Source organism: Balaenoptera ricei, chromosome 16, assembly GCF_028023285.1.
Source record: "Balaenoptera ricei isolate mBalRic1 chromosome 16, mBalRic1.hap2, whole genome shotgun sequence".
NCBI classification, from domain to species: domain Eukaryota; kingdom Metazoa; phylum Chordata; class Mammalia; order Artiodactyla; family Balaenopteridae; genus Balaenoptera; species Balaenoptera ricei.
The window spans coordinates 57527671-57541391 of record NC_082654.1 but is presented as its reverse complement, the minus strand read 5'-3'; the positions used below and the strand labels follow the sequence as shown (position 1 = coordinate 57541391).

The following is a 13721-nucleotide window of genomic DNA, read 5'->3' as shown; positions in this document are numbered from 1 at the left end:
AGTCTAGGGCGTCCCTGTGTCTCCCACAGCCCTCAGCTGAGCCAGTAGTAGGTATTTAGACTGTTAGCTCTAGGTTCTTTGGCTAAAGCAATTATTTGTAACAGGTTTTTTTGTGTAACAGTTTTTAACTCATGGATAAATCTGGAAGATTGATGAAAACTATGGGATCCCACCCTCAGGGGGGAAAAAAAATCAATGCCTGTTTGCACTTATACACAAAACTTTCAGTGGCTCTGCAGGCCCCCTGAAGTACATTCATGAACAATGCACTTCATGAATTAACGGGGTTAAGAACTGCCTCGGCAAGAGTAGAAGAGAACTTTATTACCCCCAAGAAATAGTACTGTATGCTATTTAATCAACTTCAAAAGCATGGGGCCAATTCATATGTGACCGTCTTAAGTGACCAGGATGTGCCAACCCTCAAGTTACACCCCATAGTCTGCGGTCGGCTACATGGCTCCTGCTCAGCTGAGTGCCTGCTATGTGCCAAGGACTCCGCTGGCCACGGGGGCTACAAACTAGACTAGGGACCCTGTCCTGGATCCCTAGGAGCTCAGACAGATGCGTAAGCAATCACCACTCTAACACGGTCAAAGCTACCATAGAAACGTGCAGAGGTCCTGTGTGAACGCTGGCAGGAGTGGGAGGTAAGGGAAGGATTCCTGGGAGAGAAAGTTTCAGTGGAAAGAGGATCAGGTGGCTTCTTCTCTGGGGAGGAGAGAAGCATCCCTGATGGTAGGAACATGAGCAAAGATCCAAACACAGGTGGAGTGACCTGTGCTGGGAACCCTGAGCAGGTATCACTAGAGCTGTGGTTCTCAACCAGGGTGATTTCTCCACCCCACTCCCAACCCCCCACCAGGGACATTTAGCAATGTCTGGAGACATTTGTGGTTGTCACACCTAGTGGGGAGGGGTGTTGTTACTGGTACCTCGTTGGTAGAACCCAGGACAGCTGCTAAACATACCTCAATGCACACAACAGCCTCCAACAACAAAGAATTATCTGGTCCACAATGCCAATAGTGTTGAGAAGCCTGCTTTGGAGGATGGAGTGTGAATAGGAGAGCGGCCACCTGTGGGAAACCAATATTCCTGTATCTGGGGAGCTGCTGCCATCAGACCTGCCTTCCCTAAAGCAGAGATACAAGACCTGCACCACATCAGCAGAAGAAACGAGTGGGAGAGGTCTATTCTGGAGAGTGAAAGTATAAATAAATTCTTGGATCCAGTTTGACGTCTGCACTCATACCGCAGTTGTGTTTGTTGAACAAGACTCTGCTGTACCAACAGAAAGTAACCTGGGGGCCATGATGGAGACGATTTGTACGCCCATCCCAGGGAGCAGCAGGTCACCCAGTTTATCCACGGGATTTGGTTCGCCTGGTTAGCCCACAGTGGGACACAAGAAGGAGAACTGGAGCTGTTCCCAAGGGCCATCTGGGATCAGACATGATCACCAAGGACTGCGGAATTCCCTCTGCAAACCCGGGAACATTTCCTTTGGGAGAAAGAAGATCCCGGTGTAACTGTCTCTACAGTGAGTTCCCAACTCTAGGAATATGGGAACACTTTCCTTAAAAGAGCTGTCAGGAAATGCAAATCAAAACCACAATGAGGTATCACCTCACACTGGTCAGAATGTCCACCATCAAAAAGTCTACAAATAATAAATGCTGGAGAGGGTGTGTACAAAAGGGAACCCTCGTTCACTGTTAGTGGGAATGTAAATTGGTGCAGCCACTATGGAAAACAGTATGGAGGTTCCTTAACAAACTAAAAGTAGAATTACCATATGATCCAGCGATCCCACTCCTGGGCATAGATCTGGAAAAAAAACCCCAAAAACTCTAATTCAAAAAGATACATGCACCCCAATGTTCATAGCAGCACTATTTACAAGAGCCAAGACACGGAAGCAACCTAAGTGCCCATCAACAGACAACTGGCTTAAGAAGATGTGGGGTGTGTATATATATATGGAATATTATCCATAAAAAAGAATGAAATACTGCCATTTGCAGCAACATGGATGGACCTGTAGAATATTATACTTAGTTAAGTCAGGCAGAGAAAGGCAAATACTATATCACTTATATGTAGAATCTACAAAATAGTACAAACGAATCTATATACAAAACAGAAACAGACTCACAGACATAGAAAATAAACTTATGGTCACCAAAGGGGAAAAGGAGGGGGGAAGGGGTAAATTAGGAGTATGGGATTAACAGATTCAAACTACTCTACGTAAAATAGATAAGCAACAAGGATTTACTGTATAGCACAGGGAATTGTATTCAATATCTTGTAATAACCTATAATGGAACATAATCTGAAAAAAAATAACTCAGTCACTATGCTGTAAACCTGGAACGAGCACAATATTGTAAATCAACTATACTTCAATTCAAGAAAAGAGCTGCCAGGAAGCAGGCTGGGAACTCTATGAAAGATCCACAAAATTGCAGAAGCAGCATCTCACTGAGGTGTTTACTGAAAGTTGCTACAGGAAAGAGAAACTCCTCCCAGCATAGGCCAATGGGAGCGACCACTACGAACTGTCACCAACCAGGGGAGACCTCCAGGCCTCACTAACAGCCCACAGCTGTGCCCGAGAGCGACACAGGAGCCAGTGCTTCCGAAGTTTCTGATGCAACCCCCCACCGAGATGGTCAGACAGAGTATCTACTTTCAGGGACTTGTTTATCAGAGTTCTCTCTCCCCATCCAAGCACGGGCCACCCTAGACATCTTTGTAGGAAGTATCATGGGCTTTCAACATACCCATCACTGAGAGGAAAAGTCAGGCCACCACCAACAAACTTTACCAGGAAGAGGTCTAGAAACGCTGGTTTAGCCAGGAAGACTTGAACTGTCACCCTGTGCTCGGATCCTGGGTGGACGAGATGGCCTGAGGGGAGATGATATTCTGAGATACCTTGGCTGACAGTTGTGGCCAAAAACAAAACAAAACAAAACACTACTTTTTCTTTTTCCTACCCCAATGCTACGCCCAAACCTGCTAGTCTGGCTGTGGGAAATCAGCTGAGACAAGAAAAAGAGAACACAATAAGGCCATTTATCCTGAAACAAACTGGTCCTTCAGTTTCCACAAGACATCACATAACTCACCCCTCCAGGGAAGCACTTGCACGTCAGTTGCCTCGCTCTCTGGGCACAGAGCACCTTAACTTAAAAAATGTATGAACTGTTGTGGCAGAGACAGGTCATCAAGCATGGTGCTGGGGAAAGGGTGGTTTGGGGTCCATTTATGGAAACACAGCAGGCATTCGCAGGCTGCAAACTTCCTCGATGGAATCTTTAGAAAAGGCTTCTCCTTCCCTCTGGCAATCCCACCAGCAGCAGACATGTGCCCTGGGAAATGTAGCCTGAAATTTCCATCTGCCAAACACCAGGGCTTTTGCATCTCAACTTGGGGTCCCTTCCGTGAAGTCATTTGAGGATGCAGCCTGCTGCTTTACCGCTGGACCCTATTTTTAAATGTCCTGTGATCTAATTATTTTTACAACCAAATTTTCATTTGACTGTTCGGCCTCCTCTGGGACTATGTAATTACTCAGCCCTATTTGCAGGTTTAAGTGCACGGCTCTGAGGTTGTCTGAACACAGGAAAAGGTTTTGTTGTGCGTATGTGTGCATAATGCCTTCATTGCTAAGTCATTCCTAAATCGTTAACCGCTTTAAAGACGTGTTCCATAAAAACCTTCTTCCGGGCTCCATCCTAGGCGGTGGAGCCAGCATGGTCCTGAATGGATATTTCAGGAAGGTGAGGAGCAACCGCGAAGAACTGTTGTGCCCAATCGTGTCCGGATACAGTAGGAAAATTGCAACCAAAAATACCTCCTGAAGACAGAATGACTACATGGCCTGGGGCCGACTGGCAGCGTCAAGGTGTTGGGTTTTTCCAAGAATGGCACATAGAAGAAGACTACTAAGGGTTGAGCTTTACTTGGAAAATGGCCCTGTCAATGCCAGGAGAAGCACTGGCAGTGTGGAAAATAAAGAAAGCTCTCGTGTAAGAAAATCTACCATGGGGCAATGGCATGATGGGAAGTATGGCACAGTCAAGAGCCATGTGTGGCAGCAGACAGATCTGGGTTCAAATCCCAGCTCTGCACCTTTCTAGAAGTGTGGCCTTGGACAATCTAACTCCTGTGATTGCCAGTTTCCCATCTATAAAAATGAAGATCATTGCGTAAGGAACAAAGAAGATCATAAAGTATTTAGCATAGCACCTAGAAATAGTAGCTGTTAAAGCATTATTATCATAACTATTTTCTCATATTAACTTCTTATATCTCTAGAGTGTTTTAGAGTTTGCAAAGGGCCTTCCTAATCATCCTTTCTTTTTTTAGAAAAACTAACTAGGTCATTTATTCATGCAATTAAAAATTCAAAACAATATACAAATACACAATGAGAGTCTAGTGCCCACCTGTGTCTGTACACCCACTCCCTTCCTCACCGCTGTTCCTTCAGGCAGCCACTTTCTTTAGCTTCTTATGTATCCTCCAGTGTTCCTTTTTTTGTTTTGTTTTGTTTTGTTTTGTCTTTTAAACCCGGGCCTTTGGCAGTGAAAGTGCAAGAGTCCTAACCACTGGACCGCTGGGGAATTCCCTCCAATGTATTCAGATAGTTTCCCTTCTCTTACACAAAGGTAGCATTCTATTTACACTATTCTATTCTTTGATGTTTTTACCTTACGATAAATCTTTACTATGGACAGATCCTACAACTAAATTGTATTCCATGGTGTGGCTCTATCCTAGTTTCTTTAACCAGCCCCTTCTGGGTGGACACATGGGCTGTTCCCAAGGCCAGCCTTCCATTACTCCTGACACTGCTACAGTGGAGACCCTTGTCCACTGTCATTTTGTACAAGAGCAGGCACGCTCTTAGAATAAATAGAATAAATAGCAGTGAGATCAAAGGGCACGAGCATCTGTGATTCTGATCAATGTTGCCAATTGCTCCCCATCAGGACTGTACCATTTTGCACCCCCTCCAGCAATGGACAAGATTTTGACAAAGAAACAATCCCTTTGAACGCTTCCACTGTTTTTTCTGCTAGCTACCCACCCCATGTCTCCAAATGTTATGACTAGCTGCTGTTTCTTTACTTTTACCATTTTAACCATTTTAAATGTACAATTCAGTGGCATTAAGTACATTCAAAATGTCGTGCAACCAACACTCCTATCCATCTCCATAATTCGTTCATCATCACACACTGAAGCGCTGTACCCATTAAACAATAACTCCCCATTCCTCCTTCTATCCATCCTTATCCTGTCCTGGCACTTATCCATGTAGCATGGTTTGAAGGGAACCAAGCCCCCTGCCAAGCCCCCTGAAATACTCCCATTTGCTCTCAGAACCGTAACATTCTTTCAGTAATAAGGGAACAGAGATTTTCATCGTATTAAGAGAAATCAGCTTGGTAGAAAAAAATTGCCCTGGAAGAGGAAACCATAATCTTAAAATTACACATAAACTGGTGCATAACTCATTTCTATGTGCAGCTTTCCATGCAGGTTGGGGTGGAGGATGCTGGAAAGGGGAGTGATGATGGTATATCTCATGGCATGTGCAGCTAAGAGGATCAAAAAGGGAAGGCTGGGGCTTCCCTGGTGGCGCAGTGGTTGAGAATCTGCCTGCTAATGCAGGGGACACGGGTTCGAGCCCTGGTCTGGGAAGATCCCACATGCCGCGGAGCAACTGGGCCCATGAGCCACAATTACTGAGCCTGCGCGTCTGGAGCCTGTGCTCCGTAACAAGAGAGGTCGCGATAGTGAGAGGCCCGCGCACCGCGATGAAGAGGGGCCCCCGCTTGCCACAACTAGAGAAAGCCCTCGCACAGAAACGAAGACCCAACACAGCCAAAAATAAATAAATTAATTAATTAATTTAAAAAAATCTCTCCGATTCATCTTGTTGTTTACACCCTATCGAACCCATCACAGCCGCTCCAAACCCTCTCCAAAAAAAAAAACGGGAAGCCTGAGCCAAAGGACACATTTATCTGCTCACTCCACTAAGGACAAGGCCTGGTTATCAGATACAGAAGGGTGAATCTATTTTTGCAACAGGCAAATACTTTGTTTCCTAAGCCCTACAGTTCTGTAAGCACCTCCCTACCAGGACCAATCTCTCCCCAGACTCTCCAGCCTTGTCCAGATTCCTTGTTCCAATCTCCAAACCTCTCCAAAACTACAAGCCAGAGGGGTCAGGGGATAGGGAGAGAAAAGGAGGTGACAGTACATAGAAGGGACGCTAACTGAGATCATGCAGGTGAAGTGCTTAGCAGAGGGTCTGGCGCCCAGTACGTGCTCAGTAAATGGTGATGATGATACAGATGATGAAGACGATGATAATGTAAATAATGGACAAGCTTCCTCCAGTATCAGCTGCTTGAACGATGGCTCAGCTCCTATCTATTGTAGCTGCTAACTTCCTTATTCTGACCTGCAACCTGTCCCCCTCCAGCTCCCACCCATGGATCTTAGTTCTACCTCTTGAGCCACCCAAAATCTGATTACCCTTCCAGGTATACACACCACCTACCAGTGGGTTGAAGAGAGTGATGATGGTTCTTTCTGGCATCTCCTCTTCTCCAGTTGGAACATGCCCTCATTCTTCACACATCCTTCATAAAACTTGGTTTCTAGAGCCTCATCAAGTGTTTTGACAGATTGGAACAACGGAGGCAAGGAGGGAGTGGTTCCTGTCCTGTGAAACATAGAGATGGAACACAGCTGAGGAGCAGGTAGAACTTGATGGACACAGAGGCTGAGGGAACAGGATGAAAAGTGAGGGACCCCCTGGCTCAGAGGCTTAAAGAAATGGTTCCTGACGTCTCACTCCAGAGTGGAGACCCGTGAGGGCACCAACACTGGACTCTTGGCTGGGTCAGCCCTGGACCAGGGCTTGATAGGGTTCCATGACCGAATCCCCGGAGATTCTGTTATTTAAGTGTGCTAATTCTGAGGTTCACCTCATCTGAGCCCATCTAAGTGGGATATTAGGGAGACACCCTCTCAAAGCCACCCTCTCTATCTTTAGGTAGAGAATTAAGCTGGGGTATGATAACTTTGAATTTCACGTTCCAGGGGCCAAGTCCCACTTTGACCAGAAGAGATCTCTCTCTCTTTCCTGTGATAACCTGTTAGCAGGACAGGTCAGAGTAGAGGAACAAAGTGCTGTAGAACAGGGAGGAGACACTGAGTACAGCTTTCCTCTCTTCCCCTGGAAATCCCTGCAGACTCCACTGCCTGTGGGCGAGTGACAGCATCAGCATCAAGATCTACTAATCAATAGTGGTTAATAGGTTGGCAGATTCCTGGTGCTGAACTCCAATTAGATTATATGTCTACACACATTTTTTTTTTTTGTCCCATGTGATTTTGCAGCTCAAATTATCCAAGTATGTGTTCACTACTGCAACTCAGCAGCTTAATTTCCTAAACCTTCATTCATTCCTTCCCATGGAGAAAATCTCCTCCATCCATTATCCTCCCTCCTCACATCACTCTTCTAAAAACCTCCCTAGAGCAAATGCCCACAAACACCCCCTTCTCTATTAAGCCCAGCAACAATTTCAAGAATGAAGGCACAAGTGGTCTTTGATACACAGAACACAGCACCAAGAAAGAAAGTTCATGGCCACTGGTGTCTCCTCTAAGGGTGTCACCAAACAACTGTGAGCAGAATAGCCATCATTGGCTCCCTGCTTCTCCCAGTTCACTAACCACAGGGTCGTGCAGCCAGTTGCAAGACACTTGGTCGGTGTGAACAGTCCCCATGACATCACCAGCTGGGTTACTTGTGCATGCCAGGACAGATCCAGGTGGCTCGGCATTGGGGCCTGGAGGATTCTCCTACACAGTGTATGGATGTGGAAGTCAAGTTCAGGTTCCCTGGCCCCAGGTGGAGGATAGGTGTTGCTGCACATAGCCAGCCTTGCCCTCCCCAGGCTGTGGCCGTAAGTTCTTCCCAGCAATGTACCATCTTTATTGATTCTGCCTAATTTTTCTCCCCATCCACCTTCTCTTTTCTTTTTTGGATGGTAGTGACTGCCTGAGTTAGCCCTTATGAGTCAATTCCACCTACTTTTGGTCAAACTCCACTCCTGGCTTGGTGATCTTCCAAGACAAATGTAGAAACCACAGGAGGCTGGAGAGGTGCCCTGGCAGAGAGTTGCCTAACAGAACTTCAATTAATTTCTCAAGTTGCCATCAGGATCTCCAACATGGGAGCAGAGCTCAGCGTCCAAGCCTGGCAGGTCACCTGGCTGGCATACTAGGTAGACATTTAGGATATCGGGGCCTCTTTACCTCTGCCTTTCAATACTAGAACCAATTCCTGATTCCAACACTCATACACACAAACAAGAGGGAGGAAGCTTTTGAATTCCACATACTTCCTAAGTCAAGAGGCAGAATGAAAGGAAGGCGAGAGAGGCAGTGAGGAAGGCAGACACAGAAGCAGAGAGAACATCACTTCAAGTTTGGCTCTGGTCTATCTCTCACACTTAGACCCTTAACTGTGCTCACTCCACACTTCAGACTTACAGCCCTCCTGTTCCCCAGCACCCACGGTGGCTCTAGAATTTTTATATAAGAAATTGAGAATCTGATTGGAAGAGGAACTAGGGGACTTGTTTTGAGGCCACAGTGGCTTATTAAGCACAGTATCTTGACGTTGAATAAATACTTCTTGGGGGTGACTGATAGGCATGATCAGGGTATTCCCACTGCCCAGCAATCGCCACTCCAGTTGGTTGAGTCATTCTCTTTCCTCTCAACTCATGATGTCCATGCGATGGACTTAGCTTTGCTCCTCTCCCTTCCTTCCCCTTACCCAGAAGAACACTGCACAGACCCTCCCATGCTCAGCTTCTCAATGAGACCCAATTAAACACATTCAGTGAATATTGCTTATTTACTTGGCAGCTGGGTATGGTACCTGGATGGATGTCAGGCACTGCCTAACAAGCCCTGAATCTATGCAAGACTTTACAGTTTGCAAAGCTTCCACATTCAGCATCTTCTTCAACTCTCACAACTATTTAGAAGAGAAACGGTCCTTATCCCACCTTAAAGATGAGGACAAAACCAAGCATGGCCACACAAATTTTAGACACAGAGACCTGAACTGAAATTTCACCTCTAATAGCTATTGCTCTGTGTGAGCGGGGACAGGTGTGAGTCTCAGTTTTCCCATCTATATAATGGGACTGTAACTACCCCCCTTGCAAGATTATTGTTAGATCTAGAGATAACATATTTAAGGTGCCTCACAAAGTATGTGGCATGGAGTATAAGCTCTTAAATGGTAACAACTTTGATGAAAAGGAAGATGATGGTGGTGGTGGTACTGGTGATGACGATGACTATACTAACCAAGATGTTGGTAGTGGTTTTGTTGTTTATCTATATTTTCTAATTTTTCTACAGACTACTATCATCTAAGAAAAAAAAAATGATTCAAGTCCTTTCACATCCTCCTGATGAGAGCCTGATTCTTCTACTCTAGGGCATCACGTTAATTCTGAGAAAACCCACTAGGAAGCCAGCAGCTTTGGGCAGGTGCCATCTTAATGCCTGGCCAAGGCCTCCTTCCCCTTGCTCGGTCTCACTCACCACATATTCAAGTCCAGGTAATTGTTCCCAGCAGCCACGGGCCCCGTGTAATTGTCCCTAAATTGCTCCAGGAGCCTTTCTAGGCGAGAGAGTTCTTCACAATTAGTCCTCACATCACGATGTTGAAAGACAAGTGATTATTTGGGGGAATTACTTGTCAGCAAGAAGACCCGGCTCTGATAGGACATAATAGAGGCCGTGTGTTAATTACAAGCTGCGAGATGCTATCACATCATTTCTTAATCCTCAGCTCATTAGGCATTCCAGCCTCAGCCCCCTGTCGTTACTGTGAGCTTGTTACACATGCAAAGAAAAGCATCTCAAATGAGGACAGTTTCAGGTCTGTGAGGATGCATCCATAGGCAGGTGGTCAGCAAGCATCTTCTTAATGAGCCTAATTTTGCCTTGGATCCAAAGTACCACATGCATATCTTTGAGGGCAAGCACGCCCACACGTACACAGAGGCAGGCATTCTTAGAACATCTTGTGAAAAATATCCAAACACTTCCTGATTACATTCCTTCTATTTTGCCTTCTCTGGGTTTTGTGTTTTTTTTTTTTTTAAGCAACTAGTTATGAGTTTTTGAGATAGGAAACCAAAATTCTCAATCAAGTATTCAGTATATCAAGTATTCTCAATCAAGTGTTCAAAATTCTCAATCAAGTGTTCAAAATTCTCAATCAAGTGCCAAGCCTGACGTAGGCACAGGGGGATAACAGAGAAGGAGAACACACGTCCTCGTGGAGTCTGTAACTGAGTTAGAGAGAAGTGCTCAGTGCCCACAGAACAAGGAGCAAAAGAGTGGCAGCAGCAGGAGAGCAGGAGGGTAAAATCATATTCCAAATGTTCCTGGCATTCTGAGAACAGAAGGGAGAGTGCATCGGGGGAGACCTAGGGGAGAAGTAGACATTGGGTTTAGCCTAGAGGAATGGGTCAGGCAGGGGGTAGAAGCAGGGAGGATGGTCTTCTGTGAGCAGAGGGAAAGAGAAGGGATGAGAGAGAGAGAGAGGACGCGTGTGTAAATCTTGATGAGAAACGCGACAGGTCTCCATGGCGCTAATCTGACGCCCTTGTTCTCCGGGGTAGATTAAAGAGTTGGGGGTAAAACAGACAGGGGTTAGGAAGCTAATGAGGCCCTTGCCCTCAGGAAAGTTTAAGGGGAACTGGCTCCTGCAATCTTGTTTTATAGCTTAGAACCCCATCTTCCAATTTGGCAGGACTCTTCTGTGTCAATTTCATCCTTGACTGGGCGTTCTTCATGCTTGCTGAGGGTGTCCGTATTTGGGGATCACTTGTTCCCTACAGTTTAAGGAGAGCCAAATTCCTAAGGACAGTGGCCTCAGATTTCAGCCCTCTTTGTCCATCCCATAAGTATGAGCCTCCACTTTCATTCTGCCCCACCTCCCAAGCCAAGTCATTTTAGGATCTAGCCGCAGGGGGCCAGTGCTGGGTCAGCTCTCAGCCATGGGCAGGAGGCTTACAGGGATTAAGGCGAGGCGGGGGACACCAGATTTGGTTTCAAAGCAATCTTCACCAGGATATTGGATGGCGTTTAAGGAGCCACTAATGGAGATGGGGGAGGGAGGTGGCCAGCCCTTTGGAAAATAATAACCCCTGAAGATTTTCCATCCTGATAGTGAAATCGAGTCGCCCAACGGCGGGCCACCGCTCGGGATCGCTGCTCCACTTTGCTTGGTTAGAGGGGAGTCAGTGACACCAGGAGGACTTGTACCAGGCCAGGGAAGGAAAAAGCCACCAGCAGTGCTGTCTCCAAGTCAGCACCGGGGCAGGACAAAGGCCTCCTGGGATCAGAAGCCAGTCTGGGCTCAGGAAGGGGATGAAAAAGTAGTTAATTACCATTTTGCCAAGGTCGGCATTCAGGGAACATGGCCTTCAGGATTGCTGACTCAGAAATCACCCTCTAACACAGAGCCTGGGCTTAATCCCTCTCAGCTCTCCTTCCTGCCAGACCAAACTGTTTACCCATCCTGCTCAGAGCCTGCTGCAGCCTCCTTTCTGCCTTTCCCCAGGGCCATGCATGTTCCTCCAGTTCGCCTTCTGGACAAACCTCCCTGATTCCGTCCCCTGGTGGGACCCAGCGCTGCCACCCTGGATTTCTCTGTCTGCATTAGCGAACTCAGCAAGGTGCAACGAAAGAGCACGGGCGCTGCAGACGCAGGGCTGGAATTCCAGCTCTGACACTCATGTGCGGGGGGAGCTTGTAACCCTCACTCTCTGAGACTCTGTTCATGGACATCCTTACAGCTCACTCTTTTTTTTTAAATTAATTAATTAATTTATTTTATGGCTGTGTTAGGTCTTCGTTTCTGTGTGAGGGCTTTCTCTAGTTGTGGCAAGCGGGGGCCACTCTTCATCGTGGTGCGCGGGCCTCTCACTATCGCGGCCTCTCTCGTTGCGGAGCACAGGCTCCAGACGCGCAGGCTCAGTAATTGTGGCTCACGGGCCTAGTTGCTCCGCGGCATGTGGGATCTTCCCAGACCAGGGCCCGAACCCGCGTCCCCTGCATTGGCAGGCAGATTCTCAACCACTGCGCCACCAGGGAAGCCCGACAGCTCACTCTTGATTTGTGGCGAGGACTAAGTGAAATGTGATGGAAGTGAGCTGGCCAGCCTCTGGCCGGGCACATAGTAGGCGCTACATTATTTCTCTCTCTTCAGAACATGGGCCCCTGAGAGTAAGGACTGGGTGCACTTCCTCTCTCCTTTGTGCCATCCCAACGGGGCTAGAACAGGACTGTGTGTGCAGGGTGGGCTGGTGGCCAGCACCCAGAGGTCTGCATTACCCTCCATAGAACCACCAAGCCAAGGGGCCAATGTAGCATCGCTGTCCAGGCTCCAAGACATGGCAGCTCACCTGGGTAATGAGTTGAGAACTGCCCAGGCTGCCACCCCTCTCACCCACCAGCCCCACCACCCCCAGCCCTACCCCACATTCCCAGACACCCACACAAACCTACCCTTTGCTGGCAGGGGCAAAATCAGCAGCAACTTCTGGGGGGGCACAACTTCCCTCATTCACTCCCTTCTTCCCCCTGTGCTGACAGCTTTTCTAAAAGTCACGTTTCATTATCAAGACGGAAGATCTCCAGAGCTGCTTCCCAAGGGACGGTCAACTAAGCAGCAGAACAGCTCAATGGAAAGAAACAGAAGGCTATGACAGGATCCTGCTCTGCCATTTATTAGCTGAGCAACCTTGAGCCAGTCGCTTAACTTCTCTGAGCCTCTTTTTCCATATCTGCAAAAAAGAGAATTAAGAAGGAAAAATTGGCAGGGTTTTCAGTGAGAGGATAAAGCAAGATAATGTATATGAAAGGGCTTTGATACCAGAAAGGGCTGTAAAAAATGGGAGGGGTGGTTGTTAGGAAGGACATTTTTTACAAGAGACAGCCTAAGGCTATCTGCTTATGAAACGTGTCGTTTCATTGACCACGTACAGATTATGTGCTTCCTATGTGACAGGCAGGGCACTAGGCTGGAGGAAAACAGAAGGACCTGTTTCTGCCCTGGAAGAGCTTCCATTCTCATGGAGGAGAGAGACAGTGAATATGTCCTATGCCATGGGAGCAGGGCTATGAGGGGTGGAGCAGGTGGGGGTTAGGAAGCTGAGGAGGCTGGGGTTACTGGTGTATAGGGCGTGGTCAGGGAGGGCCTTTCCAGCAGGACTGCCTGTCCGCAGAGGCCTCCCATTGCGAACTCCCTTCCCCTGAGAGAGTTTGATGGCAGCCAAGGGAGGACAAAAGACCCCCTCCTATTGGTTGGCAGATTCTTGCCACCAACATCATTGTTGAACATCGTCCCAGAAGTACAAGCCAGTGCACTTAGATAAGGAGAAAAATAAGAGGCACATATATGAGAAAGGAGAAAGCAGATGTAATATGATTTGCAGATGATATGATTATATATCCAATTAAACTGAAAAACTTTAAAAAGAAAAAGAGAATTGAGGGCATCCCTGGTGGCACAGTGGTTAAGAATCCGCCTGCCAATGCAGGGGACATGGGTTCGAGCCCTGATCCGGGAAGATCCCATATGC

At 47.1% G+C, this 13721-nt stretch overlaps 1 protein-coding gene across 1 annotated transcript in view; it reads right to left on the bottom strand.

Annotated features, from left to right (window-relative positions):
* The window catches only part of KCNMA1 (potassium calcium-activated channel subfamily M alpha 1), a 786057-nt gene extending 773136 nt beyond the window's left edge, over window positions 1-12921 (bottom strand). The window contains exons 1-2 of the mRNA XM_059899168.1: window positions 12646-12921; window positions 6590-6754 (exon numbers count right to left, since the gene is read on the bottom strand). Of these exons, the coding sequence (XP_059755151.1) occupies window positions 6590-6628 (39 nt within the window). The 5' untranslated portion in view covers window positions 6629-6754; window positions 12646-12921. The remainder of the gene's footprint in view (window positions 1-6589; window positions 6755-12645) is intronic.
* Between the last annotated feature and the right edge of the window lie 800 nt (window positions 12922-13721).